The 15,525-nt window shown below is 42.6% G+C and overlaps 1 protein-coding gene across 8 annotated transcripts in view; it reads right to left on the bottom strand.

The window, feature by feature from the left end:
* Positions 1–15,525, bottom strand: part of PTPRZ1 (protein tyrosine phosphatase receptor type Z1) — a 656,962-nt gene that overhangs the window by 20,182 nt on the left and 621,255 nt on the right. For all 8 annotated transcript variants that reach the window (XM_078680698.1, XM_078680707.1, XM_078680718.1 and 5 more), the window contains one exon: positions 401–529. In XM_078680698.1, coding sequence (XP_078536824.1) covers positions 401–529 — 129 coding nt within the window. The remainder of the gene's footprint in view (positions 1–400; positions 530–15,525) is intronic.

Genomic DNA, 15,525 nt, shown 5'->3' with positions numbered 1-15,525 from the left:
GATAAATCGGAATTATGAGTTGTGTGGTAATTATCGGACCCACTTTCTTTTCCCCCCCGATTGATACCTATTGGTCAAACCTCCCAAAATGTTTCAGGGGGAAGGGCAAAACATATGGAATTCAGTTTGTTAAATACAGATTCTGCATGTTATGCCTCATTTGCAAGATATGATCTCATAATAGGAGGTATTTAACACAGAGAGTAAATAGCTCATTCCAGGGTAATGGTATTTACCAGGTGTCATAAATACTTCACCTTATTCCACTTAACTTGTAATGAGGGCCTTTGTGTGTAAAAAAAAGCAGTACCTGATGACGACTTCTAATGGTTTAACAGTTATCGCACACATCTGTTGTTTAGTTATCTGTGTTCAAATGAAATACAAAAGCAAACCTTACCACATTCTGATTTTCAGCAAGCATGACCACAAGCTGGGCATTGTGGTCCCATATCATTCTCCAGAAATCCTTGACGGTATGCTGCAGTGGGTGCTGGGTGATAATGAATTCATTGCTTTCATGATATCCCTAGAAAATGAAAGAATCCTTTTTTTAATGAATATGAACTCATTAATTGAATTTTTCAGAAGTGCCCAAGACTGGTCTGAAGGAGCAATGCATCAAAAAAAATGGAAAAATGTGATTCGGTGTTTCTAATTTTGCCCAAATAATTGTTTTTCTACGGTCAAGTTTTAATCAGACTTCTCCATTCCATTTTTGTACTTTGTCTTTTGCCAAGATTAGTTTATAGTATAAAGGCTAGAAATATTAATCTGGGGTTTAGCTAAATCTGCAGTCAATAGAGAGTTATTTCATTAACAAATTATTTCTTCAGAAGCATATTGTGTAGAATGTGGGATACCTGGAAATTAAACACACAAACCCTTTTACAAACCATCTTAAAGTGTATATTTTGGGAAAATTAACAGTCCTCAGTTCAACCCATTTGTTGTTATTGCATTTATTATTTGCTATTTTTGTGGCACACACAATTATCCTATAAAGGGCAATCTGGCACTATGTGATACTAAAAAGAACTCAAATGAGACAATTAAGCTGAAAATAGAAAGGCTTTCAGAGCTTTCCTGAACTGCACATGGTTAGAATTTAGTCTAAGATTTTGAAAAAGGCATTTACAGAGACTGAGCACCTGTAAGGGAAAGAAGTGTCCATCCAAATGCAATTTGCAAAACTCAGGGAGCACAATATTATTAGAGGAGGCAGAGCGGGGAGTCCTAGCAGACTGCTATAACATACAAATATCATGAATGAATGATGGACTCTGCCCATAAATGACTTTGTGACAAATACATAGGGTCATGTTTACTAAGAAGTCATGCAGCACAGCAGAGTAATCAAAGTTGCTGCGATGCATTGCATTAACGAAAGAGAGCAGGACAAAGCCGTTTCTACTATGATATGGAGCAGTTACTCTCTCCTTTAGCAGGGTTGCACTTTAGTCTACCATGCACAATGCATACACATTTGCAAAATCGGACAAGGGGGACGACATATTGTCTAGCATATGTTTTGTACTAGAAGGGTACCCTTCCAGAACAAAATACTATGCTTCGACATACTTTACAACTTTTCAGACTGTGTGTATGTTCTGTACAATGCATCACTCATTCGCAGTTAGAAAAGTTTAGAGACATTTGAAAATGCTCCAACTTTACCCATGCCATAAAAAGTGTATTTGTTTGGTGCTAATCCCTGCCTACCAATGTCCATGCAAAGGGATTTACATCAAAACCCAAAAGTGGTTGTATGGTAACGCCCGTGTCCCACCTATGGATGTTTCCTTGATGCAAGATAGCACACTTTGTACCAGTTTGCCTTACTGTGGGTGACACAAGTGCATCAGGGCCACAGTTTAGATTGCTTGATTATAAGAAGCCAATAAAGTTGCTTCAAATAATGAGAGATCAGTACACACTGGGGGCGAAGGGCTAGTAAAGCTTTGGCTGACATATTTTGAATCTGCTCAAATTTCCTTTTTTGTCTTGATATTGGCGCAGACCAAGATAAAACACATTACAATAGTGCATATTTGAGCCAACCATTATGAGCATCATAATAAAAGAATAAGAGGAAAGATTTGTTGGGGATATTATAATGGTGAAAACAGGAGCATATAACATTAACTGAACTGAACAAGGAAGCTTGTCATCAAAGGTGAACCCTAAATTATATACTGTGAAAGCAGGATTAGGATAAGTGCTCAAAGAAGATGGCCACCATCTGTTTGCCCAAATACACAAGTGGCTTTTAGTAATCGATTCCTCAACTTTTTGGAGTTTAGTTTCAGGTAATGAAGGTTCATCCAATTCACTTCTCCTGTCATGCAATTATCAAAATTGACCTAGGCAGCGGTTGGGTCACCATCCATTCGAAAAATGATTTGGGTGATATGAGTTTGGGCCCTGAAATGCAAGTTGTTAATTTAACCTCACCACACAGATAAAAAAATAAAAAAGTCGGACTGATGGAATATCCAATCTAGAAGACATGAATGCAAGAGGCCAAAAGCAGTGGAAAGAACCAGGGGAATGAGAAACGTGGGTCTACCCTGATCATGGATCATACAATGATGAATCCTCACTGCGAGTAATTTGACCTCTGTGCCATAATAGGTACGGAAGCCTTCCTGTGCCTGAATCAGTATAGACTGTTCATTGATGAAAGAAGAGACTCGTTTATTAACTACTATCTTGGCTATATTGGCCATTATGTGAAAAAGGAATAAAGCAAGGAAATTACAAGGAATGATGTGGTCGGCTGAGAGTTTTTTCCGGAGAAGTTTAATCAGTGCCTGGTTCTAGTTAAGAGGCACTGAAACAGTTTGGAAAGAGGAATTGATGATATCAGTGAGCACAGGACCCTTGGTTTTGGATGTCAAATGGAATATGTGAGTGAGACATTGGAGAACCAGATTTGGTGGCTTGGGTATCATAATGATATTACTGATGTTAGTTGGGTAGAATTTGTGTAGCTGGATAACAGTGGAATTTTCCTCAACAATAATAGTACAATCAGACCGACACAAGTAGCATTGAAGAGCATTTTCTGAAAAATCTTGATGATTAAAAAGAAGATGATTCACACAACTTCACATATTGATGGACAAACATTCTACAAGAAGAGGGGTTTGAAAATGTGTTAACTATTAAAAAAATTATTTAGATTGACTGTGAACATTAATAATGCAACAGGCATTAATGAGTAATGAGCCTGCCTTACAAGTACACTTTATTATTTGATGGGTAGATTATGTTTTCATTTAACTGTTTGAGAGTAGTCTTTTGCACCACATTCTCTCAAGTCCTTTACACAGTTGTTGTAAGGCTTTCAATTGCTTAGAGTCAATGTGGTTATGTGGTAAGTATTGGTGTTTTTAAGGGATGATGAGATGCTCAGGAATTGCAGTAATCCAATTATAGTCATTGCACATGCATGATCAAACAGAAGTGCACACACACACATGCATACCTTGCAGGTCTTGTATTTTATTTCAGTTGGAATGCCACTGTCATTTATCTAGAGGGCTACCCATTTTAGTTCTACATCATTTCAGGTCAACGATGACCCTATCTATCCCGGAGAGTCATATGTGCTTTAGTACTGGATTTTGTTCCAGTGTATAGGTGGAAGAGCAGATCACTGTGTGTGAACAAGTCTGGTTGGTGGTATACTAGTATCTAGTTATTATCAAGTTGGTCAAAGTCTGTGCCCCAAGACTTCAAATTGGTTGACTTATAATCTGAAAGTTCTTCCATCATCTTAACTGCATGTTGTATAAATTTCCCGAATCTAGCTGCTGTGATTGCAGGGATAAACAGGCAGAAATTGCTTCCTGGCATGATCTTATATGTACTGCAGAGAGACAGAAAGTAGCCAGAAGCGTCTCAGCACCAATAATGGCTCACAGATCCAGGTTACGTGCAATAGAGACTCTGCTGTTGACCCGCAGAGTCTACAGACCCGCTTCGATGATCCAGTTAACCGGCCAAAGCGGTACTCGTTAAGGCAAATTTTACTGCACCTTAACCGTAGTCATTTTTTGTTGTTATGCATATTCAACAGATAGTCCAGGAAGCTTGATATTTTGTCTTCACTGTAAAGAAGAGGGGTCGAACTGATAAAGGCAAGCCTGTTTACAGCTTCAATGTCAAGATCTTTTAATATTAATTTTGCCTGCTTCAGAAATGTTCCACTAGCGCTTTAGGGGGAATGGAGGCTTCCCAGAGGTCTTTATCCTTCAAAGAATCAATTGAGGCTCTCAAATATTTGTATCATCTTAGTTTTTCATCCGTATGGATTTTCCAGATCGTATCTTTCAGGGAGCCATTTACTGAGTTCTTTGCTTTTAAACCATATGCCAGAAATCGTGCATTTAGAATCTAGTTTTGCCTGAATAGTTTAAAGTCCATTCAAACGCATGCAGCCAGAGCAGAGTTTGGAGGGGCAAATACGGAGCGATAGCATTTGTTTTGAGCTTGATCTACCTATGACTCCAGGCGGTCTCTAAATGTAAAAGCTCCATACATCAAAGTTGGCATTAGCTTACTATTGATGACCTTACAGACCGCAAACAAGCTGGGGCCATTCATTTTTTGTAGCAGCAAGCAGAAAGTTGAAATTAAAGGTGCACAGGCATTCTTCTGAGAGGAAAGGTGGGCAATATGACTGCCCTATTTGTTGAAACAGACACCCAAGTATTTGATGGAATTTACTTTCTCCAGTTTCCTATCCAACAACTGCCAAGCTCCTTTGCTATGGGCTTTCCTGCTTAGTACTAGGATCTTGCTTTTAGTGCTATTTATTTGAATGTTATTTAGTTTGCTGTAGGGCTCCAAAGCAGTCAGTGAGCACTGAAGGCCATTCTGAGCATTGTCAAAGACGATAGCATTATCAGCATATTGGAAAAATTATATTTTCAGACCTGCAATTCTCGGGGGAAAAGCTCTTGCGTTTACTAAAGTCATTAATGGGTGCAGCACATTTCATGGACAGAATATGTGTTTTACATGTTCTGAAAGGAAATGCCGTTTTTTACTGTGGAAAAACCTGGTCACACTGTTGGGGAGTGCAGGGTTACACACTCATCCCTCATCTTTGCTAACTCCTGAAAGGTGTGCTCAAAGTGGGTATTCCAATGTATCAAACAACTAGTTACATCAAGCCTGACTTGGTTCTCAAGTGGAAATTAGTGTAACCAGTTGCAGTGTGCAACTTGTTGTCTTCAATCTCCTGTGCCCTTAGCAGTTGCAGATGGATCCTGAACCCGAGACAGATTTCTGCCTTCCTGGGGAGACGAGCTAAAAACTCCCAGGAAAAGAGACTATTGGGGCCTCCAATGGAGAGAGGTGTTACCTTCCTCCTGCAGGAAGTCACGAGGGTGTCAGCCCCAAAGGCAAACTTCAAAGCTGAAGTCGCCTTTGAAGGGAAAATGAGGACCACTTGGGAGAAGGGCAGCCCCTTGATTTAGGCAGACTAGCTAGCACCCAAGAAGAAGAGGGGAACATGTTGTCAAACCGGTTATCCAAGGGTATGTAGCCCACTTGATAGCCACGCCTTTGGGAGCGCCTGCTAGGGAGCTCTGGATGCCAAGTGAGGGTTTCTGCCATCTTGGAATTGGGCGGAATGGTGCATCCTGGGATGGCCAAATGCCACACTTCACAGGAAGTGGTAATCAAGTGGGAGGGAACCTGGAAGTCCACTGGCCTCCAATCACAACCTGCCCCGAGGGCATTTTCTGAGCATTAAAAGACACCCATGCCACCCAGAACTCAGATCCCAATGGACTGGAGAAGAGAACTGAAGAGGGACCTGTATCGTCAGAATCCGGGCCACTTCCATAGGAATCCATTGACCAAGGATAAAGTGACAGAAACTGTTGCAAGACTGCTTCTTCGGAGGAGGTAACTGTTTCTGAGGCCCTTTCTGGTTCCCCTGAATGGCTCCTTTCTGTAGTTGCCCAACCTTTTCCTCAAAACTTTTCCAAGAGCCAAATTTGTGGAATTTGCCAGTGCTTGTTTGCGGTTGAGTGAAATGCTTTGATTTATCATACCTTGTAAATCCTATAACTCCAGAACCTTTTGGTGGATCTTTTTGGTTGTGGTGTCTAAAAATACAATACAATACACTCTAATTTTATAAATTGGTATTGTACTTTGGTGTCTTGTCAATTACTTCTTCATTTGTTTTGGTGCTGTTTAAATGCTTTACATGTGTTCCTTTGTGTGAGCCTTGCTGGTCAGAGCAACAGCAGCCCAGGGTTGAGCTGTAGGTTTGACAAACGAAACCTAAGGGTCCTTAAGGTGTCTGTAATTATATTACACGATGAGGTCACATAACCACACCATACAAATCGCCCATTTTCTCATAATATGCCCTTGAATTTCTATTGATAGCAAATGTGTATTTACTTTGTAAGTCGATTTTAGAAATAGTATTGCTTGCAGCACTAGAATACCTTGTTAACATTTCAGGTCAGAAAGAGTAGCATGCCAAGATAACAAATACGTAGCATGTATAAGGGAGCAGCTAGGTACTTTGTTTACAGTGCAGTAGATGAAGTGCACATGTTACAAATGACATTAATTTCCTTTTTATGGGGAAAAGCTATCTACAGGAACTAAGTTAATGATATTAGTTTACCGGTAAGAGGTTTGCTGCTGGGCTTGTTTTTTACATTAGTTCAGTGAATCAAGGAGAAAAGGCTACTAACATGACATACTTTTACATACAAAATAGCAATTGTCATAATTCACAGAACTAGAAAAGATGAATGCTGTTGCCTCCTCATAAATAATTTTGTTTCATGCAACAATTTTTCTTTCTGTGGCTAGCCCCTCCCTCAAACAGTAAATGATGCTCTCAGAGTTTGCTGAATTGCATTGGTCCAACAGTGTGACTCCTGTGATAATAGTTTGCTGGATTAATCTGCAAACCTGTGGCTATAACCAGACTATATAACAGATTGTTTTAAACAACTTCATATCATTTATTGTAACATATTGGTGAAATACTTTAATAGAATGTTTTACATTTTTCATATTTTTATTTAATTTTATAACATTAAAAAATAATTATTTCTTTTAAAAGATCATTTAACATAATAAATGCATTGTGTGCTGTTCAATTACCAGGGTATACATATAATGTACATATAAGCAATACATTGAATAATTTGATAATGCATTGTGATTATTTTCATAAAATTCTACGTGATTTCAAATTTTAATATAGCTTAGCGTTTTGTACAAAAAACATTGGTCTAATGGTATTTTATACTTTCTTTCTATTTAGTTCAATAAAACTAAATGTGTTTCAATACAGTTCCAGAACCTAATAGAATTAATAGCAATTAATTTAGCTCAGTTTTATGAGTTTTAATTATTGTATAATTTATTACAATTCAAACAGGGTTATTTTTGTTTAGTATAACTCAAGGTAGCATAAGGCAAGCAAGCATATACTTTGTTATGGAGATGAAAAAAATAGGAAAGCAATCCCAGTGCACTTATTTATAACAAAAAGAACAATATGTCCTTATATCCTATAGGCTTATGGTCCAGTCTATTTTTTAGCTTTCTGCTTCTGTTGCGAGTAAAAATTACAGTTGAAATTGGGTTGGGCATGCATTAGTGCAGTTTTTATAGGATCTGGTCTCCCTCTGTATGTGCCTAAAGCAGAGTTGGTGAATTCTGAAGGCCAGTAATTTCCCCAGCTGTGCTGTGTTTGCCTATAGAGCATAGACAAATGTGCCCTTAGCTGGGCTTACTTTGCCTTCAGGTACAGCAGTCCCCTATAGTTGGCGCACTCAGACATTTGCTTGTTATGGCTGGAAATAAGAGGTGGAAAATTATTTCCATCCCAGGAAGGCATTTCTTACCAGCTTGATTGATTTAATATCAGAATGTCTGTTTCTCAAAGAACATATAGAAAGTGATAGCTGCTGAGACTATTATATGGATGTAATCTATAGGCACTCCTTACTCTTAACATACAAAACTAGTACATTCTTAAAGCACCATTAGCAAAGAAAATAGGTCTGACATGCACTATGAGTTACAAGCTAAACCCCAATGGTGCTGCTGATGATTGTCATCAGTGGTGTGTGGTAAGGATTAATAGGAAGTACTGGGTGTTCTGAAAGGCATCTGCGGCCTGGCGGCAGGATGCTAGGGAACGACCAGTTGTGGTGAAAACCAGATAGCTATCAGGGGCCGTATTTTACAAGTGCCCTGGGAGTGCAACGGGCGTTTGTGCCTGCTTTGCATGCCCCTGGGGCACTTCAGTATTACAGAAAGTCGCTGCAGACGCTTGTGCGTCCCTTTCTGTAATACTGATGTGCTGATGGGCATAAAGTGCCAGGGCTATCACCAGAGGGCATCCCCTCATTTGCATGGCAGCGTGCTCCATGCAAATGAGGGAATCCCTTCCCCTCTGCACCCGCGTCATATTACAGACGCAGGCACCGAGGCAAAGAGGCTCTCAGGAGACGTGCTGACAGTGCCCCACCTGATGGCATCCCTCTGGAGCCCACCAGACAGCCCCTTGCAGGCGAGAGCAGTCACTCACGGCACCCGCCTGCAAGGGATCTCTATTCCCCCTTCAAAGTGCAGGCGGGTTGCCACCTGCACTGTGAAAACACAGAGCAGCTTCAAAGCAGCCACTCTGTTTTTCACGGGAATGCGCTGCCCCCAGGGCAGCCGAGTTCACCATAATGCAGTACATTTTCTTTTTTTTAATTTCAGGTATTTTTTTATTATTTTCTACAAAACAGGTACATTCGTATTGCAATTGAGAGGTCCAGTTAGTTGTTACATATCGTCACCAAAAGGAACAATAGTTACATAAAAGCTTATTTGTTGTTACAAACAGTGCAAATTGCCCTTTTAAGCTTAGCCATCTGGAGCCCTCTGTGTTGACCGTCGAGGGTAGAATAGGGATAGAAAAGTGTAGAAAGGAAAGAGAAGAGGGATAGTGTGCAAGAAGTGATGTTTGGCTCTAAGCCTAGTCTGGGTTGGGGACAGCGTTTGGATAATCTGCTCCGTCCGGGATTCTAGGAAGGTGTCCAGTGATTTCCACATCCCCCTAGATGGTGGTTTCCAGGGTGAGTTTTGCAGGGCAGTGCTATCTGCTCCTCTGAGGTATGTCACCCAGGTAAACCAGCACCTGTATGATGTTTTAGCGGTATCTTTCCAGTTGGTGAGGACAAGCTTGACTGCTGCGGTCAGAAGGATGTCAAGGAGGTCTTTGTCCTGTTGTGTGGGGAGATGTGCAGTTATGAAAGCTGTAGTGAGGGAGGAGAAAGGCGGGTTTATTGTGCATCCCAATGCATTTTCAATGAAGTCAAAGATTTGTTCCCAGAACTTTTTGAGTTTGGGGCAATAGTATATGAGATGTGCCAGATACCCCTTATCCCTGGTACAGTTCTAGCATAAGTTGTCGTCTCCTAATGATGCTAGCCGGGCGGGTGTCCAGAAGGTTTTGTGGAGGAGCCAGAATTTTGTTTGTGACAGTGCTGGTGTAATTTTGTTGCGTGATGGCGAAGACCGGAGGAGAGCTAGCTCCTGCTCGGTGAGTGGGGTCTCAGTCTGCTTTGCCCAGTAGTTAGTGGTTTTGTCGTTGAGTTTGGTGGTCTTTGGGCATAGTAGTTTACATAGGTGAGAAACATGATGGCCTATTTTATTGAGATTGGCGGCGTACTGAATGATTGAGGGGATGTGTGGCGAGAGCTTGGCTTTTGAGAGGGCTGTCTTGATTTTAAGGAAGTTGTTGAGCTCTATTGTCGGGAGGTTGTGCATCCCTCTAAGCATTTCAAAAGTGTAGGGTTGACCTTCACCTTCAAGCTGCACTGGGTGTGAGATGCCTCTCTCAATCCTTGTTTCGAGTTGAAGGCATAGACCGTTGTATTTGAACTTACTGTTGGCCCATAGGGATTCCCATTTTGAGTTCTTTACTCTATTCTCCATTTTTTTGTCAATTTTGAGCAGGGCATTTTTCGTATTCTTGAAGATAGGACTGGAGGCATGTGTTAGCTTATTCGCTGTCAGGAGCACCAGCGGGTTGAGGTTGTTTAGTATGGCTCGCTCTACTAGTAGCTATGCTGGGGTGTAGGGTTGAGGGGGTGTTAGCCATGCAGAACCTTGTTTTGCTAAGAATGCCGTCTGGTAGGATCTAAAGTCTGCTAGGTTTACTTCTCCCAGTGTATTGTTTAGTCTGAGTTTTTTATGCTTATGCGTGCATTTTTCCCTCGCCATAGGAAATTAGTGATTAGTTTATCCACTCTGCGGAGAAGTCATTCACGAGTATCAAAGGGAGCATGCTCACCAGGTAGTTGATCATTGGGGTGATCATCATCCTGATTGTCTCTATCCTGCCCCACCATGTTATAAATTTGGCAAACCAGGACTCTAGGAGTGTCTTTATTTTCTCTAGTAGTATTTTTTTATTTTTGTTGAGTGTGGTCATAAGCTCATTACCGAAGTGGATCCCCAGGTATTTAATGAAGCCTTTCTGCCAGGTGAGTCCCGACCCTCCCAACGACTCTCTTGTGGTGTGGATGTTAAGGGTCTTGCACTCTGATTTGTCTCTGTTGAGCTTGTATCCTGACTGTGCCGAGTATAGCTCTATGGACTCCATCAGGGCTGCGATAGAGGTCTCGGGTTGCTCCGTCACAATGAGGTCATCGTCCGCATAGGAGGCTAGTTTAATGTCCACGTCTCTTATGCTGACCCCCTTTATTTCGGCATTCGCTTTAATATCTCTGATCAGGGGTTCTAGGGATAGTAGAAAGAGTGAGGGGGATAGTGGGCAGCCCTGTCTGGTGCCACGCTGCATGTTGAGGGGTTCCGAAAGCGATCCATTTATTACTATACGCGCCCTTGGGTCTCCATATAGTGCCATCACCATCTTAATGTATCCCTCCCCCAAGTTGAATGATTGCATGCATTGGTTGAGGAAGGCCCACAAAACTCTATCGAAGGCCTTCTCGGCGTCGAGGGCGATGGCCACAGCTGGCTCGGTCCTTTTGGAGGTGTATTCTAATATATGGCAGAGAAGTCTTGTGTTATCGCTCGACAAGTGGGTCTTAAGGAACCCTACTTGTGAGTTGCTTATTAGGTTCGGTAGAACTTGGTTTAGTCTTGTGGCCAAAATTTTTGTGTAGATCTTGCAGTCTACGTTGATTAAGGAGATAGGCCTGTAGTTCTTGGGTAGGAAAGCGTCCTTGCCCTCTTTAGGTATCACCACTATATTGGCCTCAGACATGGATTGTGAAACCAACTCATTGTCAGCACAGTGGTTGAACAGCCTCTTTATGGTGGGTCCCAATTGCTCTTGGAAGGCCTTGTAGAAGGCCATTGTGTATCCGTCCGGCCCTGGAGCCTTGTTGTCTTTCATTGACTTGGTTGCCCTTTCGATTTCAGGTGCGCTAATTTCTTGCCCTAGACTTTGCGGTTCTGCGCTTGATAGTTTAGAGAGGTCTATTCTGGCGAGGTATTTTCTGCACGCCTCCGGGTCGAAGTTTTGGTCGTTTTTGTAGAGTTCCTGGTAGAACTCCTGGAAGGTTTTTAGGATGTCCTTGTGTTTTGTGTGTTTTTTTTCTGGGAATCTGTGATGGATGATATTGTAAATTGGTTGCGTTTATATTTTAGGTAGGAGGCTAGCTGTTGCTCCGCCTTGTGGCCTCGCAGAGGTTTATGGCCTTGTACTTGTTGATCCACAACCTGGCCCTTTCACTCAGTATTTTGTTAAACTCATATTTCCTTTTAGTTAGTTCGCGTAGGATAGTGGCGTTGTGTGAGGCCGAGATATGGTCTGCCTCTAGTTTCTAAATGCTTTGTTCCAGCTGTGCTAGCTGCAGCTTTGCAGTTCTGTTGATTTTGGCCTTAAGCTCCATTATTGTGCCTCTAATCGTCGCCTTAAGCACATCCCACAGTGTGTTTAGTTTGATGTCTAGTGTGTCGTTGTGTCTGAGGTGTTCATTTATGACCTCTGCTATCTTTTTTTTGTTTTCAGGGTCAGTTAAGAGGTCACTATTGAAAAGCCACCAACGGGGGATATCCTTGTTGTGGCACCCACTCAGCTTAAGGGTAATGCATGAATTGTCCGACACCAGTCTCGGGGCTATCTCTGTGTGTTTTACTAGGTGTGTGTGTGGAACTGTAATAAGGATGTAATCTATTCTGCTGTATGAGTTGTGTGGGGTGGAGTAGAAGGTGTAGTCTCTGGTGTCTGGGTGTTGGCGTCGCCAGGGGTCTTTGAGGTTGAGTTTAGCGCAGTTTTTTTTCAGCGTGGTTTGCGCTTTGGAGGGTTGTGAGTGGGATTTTGTTTGCCTATCTAGTGTCTGGTCTAGGGGGACATTGAAGTCACCTGCGACCACCGTGAGGTCGTCCTTTGGTAAGGAGTCTAGTTTCTGTGCTACGTCTTCCCAGGAGGTTGGGTTGTCATTGTTAGCGCCGTAAATGTTGGCGACGTGTATGCGGTCCTCCCCTCTTTTCAAGTGTGTTAGTACAAATCTTCCTACTTTGTCGTGGTATTGAGCTTCTATTGTCAAGTTAGAGTTTCTGGATAGTAGCGCTATTACCCCCCGTTTTTCCCCTCTGCTCGGGAGCATGCTGTTTGTGATATCCATCTGGCCTTAACTAGGCTTAGGTCCTCAAAGGACAGCTTGGTTTCCTGTAGGAGGACCACATCCCCTTTGGTCTTGGCAAGACAGTCAAGTATTTTCTTGCGCTTGACTGGGTGGTTGAGCCCCTTCACATTGAGGCATACTATTTTTATGTCCGCCGTTAATAGAAGTTTATTGGTTGGAGCCATTATCTGCGATCAATGTTGGTTGGTAGCACTACTCTGCGGCCCCAGTGTTTCGTGTTTTCCCCTCCCCAGCTAGGCTCATTTTCCCGGTGTTTGTCCCGTGAGCGGCCCATGCATGTTCCGTGATAGATTTGGACAGTGAGGCCTATGGTCTGACTTCTTGCAAGTGAGAGAGATGATAGAAAAGTGAGAGGACAGTAGATGTTAGTATGGAAAATATAAACACTGGTAATAGAAGTGCCCCCCCTCTCTCCCCTCCCTCCCTCCTCTACATAGGAAACAATGTATGTTGAACGTGCGACGACAAGGTCGCCGGTCAGTCTCCCTGAGGTTGATATTCTGTTGTAGTACACCACTGTGCTATAATGGTCCTTCTTTCCTGCTTTCTTCCTGCTGCTTTTGAGGCAGGTATAGATTTAGGGACCTCCCCCCCCCACCCCCGATCATGGCCCTTTTTTGCTTAGTCTCAGCTGTTAGTCGGTCGAAGAGGGAAGGGAGGGGGGGCATATCAGATCTCAATGCCCTCTTATTGCCTGTATCCCGTTCTTGTTTGTCTGCTATTCTTTCCTCTCCCCCTCTTCCCCCCACCCACTCTCCTTGATACTTGCTTTTCACATTGTACTTAGTCTTGCTCACAAAAGGATATATTGGCAGTGTCAACTCGCGTTGTTGTGGTTTCTGGTGGCTGAGTCTCTGGCTGCTTTCCCTTCATCTGGTCTAGTGGGTTTCTCACTGGGGGATCCCTGGTTCAGTCTCTGCTGGTGTCTTGTTCTTTGGATTGGTGTCCCTTCAATCGTTTTCTGAGGCTGGCGACTTTACTGTTGTAAGTTTTGTTGTGCGTGTTTCAGAATGCTTCTTGAGGTAGGTATATTTTCAGATCATTTTGATGCTGAGGAAGTCTGTGAAATAGCTTATGAGGTAGATATGGTTTCTTCGGTTTATTCTTATGATGTGATTATTGAGTTGAGGTTAGCTCACTAATGAACCAGCTCGGGCGAGGCCCTTTTCTTGGCGCTGGCTGACTGGGAGGTCTCCATGTCTAGTGGGTATAGACCTTCAAGATATTTCCTTAATTCTTTGGGGTCTTCGAAGATGCGTGCACCTCCCCTGTCTGTAATCCTGAATCTGGATGGGCCGATAAATGAGAACATTATGTTCTTCTTCTTCAGGCTGTCTCGTAGAGCTAGGAACCCCTTTTCAGACCTCCCTATGGTCAGCCTATCCCCGGTGCGCACAATCCTACCCTGTGTGCCGTAGAGACTGCATGCAGGACCTAGTCACTGGCCAGGCCCTGTGCCCATCTCCGAATCAGTGGTGCAGACAGCACAGCTGCAGAGAACCAAATTCTTTTTTTGGTATTTTTTTCAGCATTCACACCTTCACTGTCCGTTCTCCAGCAGGGTCCTTGGTACCCTGGCACAATTTTATCCTACACAACAAATATCCTAGTTTTGGGTTTGCTACTCCAATACGAAGCTCTAACTTTCACTACACATTCCCCATCAGTGAGCTTTGTAACTTCTGTCCAGCTCACTGTCCTCAATCACATGCAGTGTTCTACCCCCTATTTGCACTGCACATTTCGTAGTGGGAGCTCAGCCACCCGGAAAAAACACTGTATTTTTTACTCCACAACACATTTCACAACTGGGTACTTGACCCACCCATGCAAGACTCCACCCTCATATGGAGAATTTGCACCGCTGTAGGGTTCCATCCTCTGCCACACAATATTGAACATTCACCAGAAGCAAGCCTAACTTCAGCTCTTTTTCTTACACCATAAACTCAGCACCATGGACATGGTGCCTCATGTAGGGTCCTGCCCTTCACTATGCATTCTAGCACTGGGTAGGCAACCCATACAAAGCTCTGCCTCTCAACTCCACTGCATATACCCCAGCAAGGGGCTTGGCACCCGCTGGCAGGGCCAGTGGCATAGCTAGACCTATGGCCACCCGTGGTGACCCCTGCATTTGCCGCCCTGCGGCCGTGTGTGAGAGCTGGGGGTGCTGGTGATTTCCTCAGCAGCCGGCCCACGAGGGCCGCAGTTAAGCGTGGGGGGACACCACCTCCCCCTTCCACTCTCCCCCCTCCTTGCTACACCATTGGTACAAGTCGGCACAGAGCCATTTTCATGTGGGTATTTTTGTATATGAAAATATTGATGTTATTCACAATATTGATCTGGATATAGGATACAGTGTATTTTTTCGAATTTCCTATACAAAATGCATTGTGTATTCTTTATTTTATGACGAGGTTTTTGGTTTTTCAATATTTTATAGATTTTGGCACTACAGAATACTATTGCACTCAAAACTGAGAGGATTGTCAATGTTAACCTCTAAACGAATACAGCTAGGGGAGGGAGTTCTTCAATATATTCATGGAAGTTTAACCAATCAACCACTATCTTAGTGCTACCTCCGTTACGTAAGTGTGGACCGTACGTCAGAATATTGTCTCAACAATATTGTGTTGCCATAATTTTATTGATAAAATATTGAGAACCAAATAATTGGGAAATGGGTGTAGATAAGTAAAGATTTACTATTCTTAATTTTACATCATTGTCCCTTGATGATATGCGTAATATCAAGGGACATAGATGTGGAGTAAAGTAAACCTATACTAACCTATATACAGTTACATTGGCACTATTTTGGTCTTTGATTTTCTTGTCCCTAACATTA

Source organism: Lissotriton helveticus, chromosome 1_1, assembly GCF_964261635.1.
Source record: "Lissotriton helveticus chromosome 1_1, aLisHel1.1, whole genome shotgun sequence".
NCBI lineage: Eukaryota > Metazoa > Chordata > Amphibia > Caudata > Salamandridae > Lissotriton > Lissotriton helveticus.
Note: the sequence above shows the minus strand (reverse complement) of the source record. Positions and strands in the feature narration are given on the sequence as shown.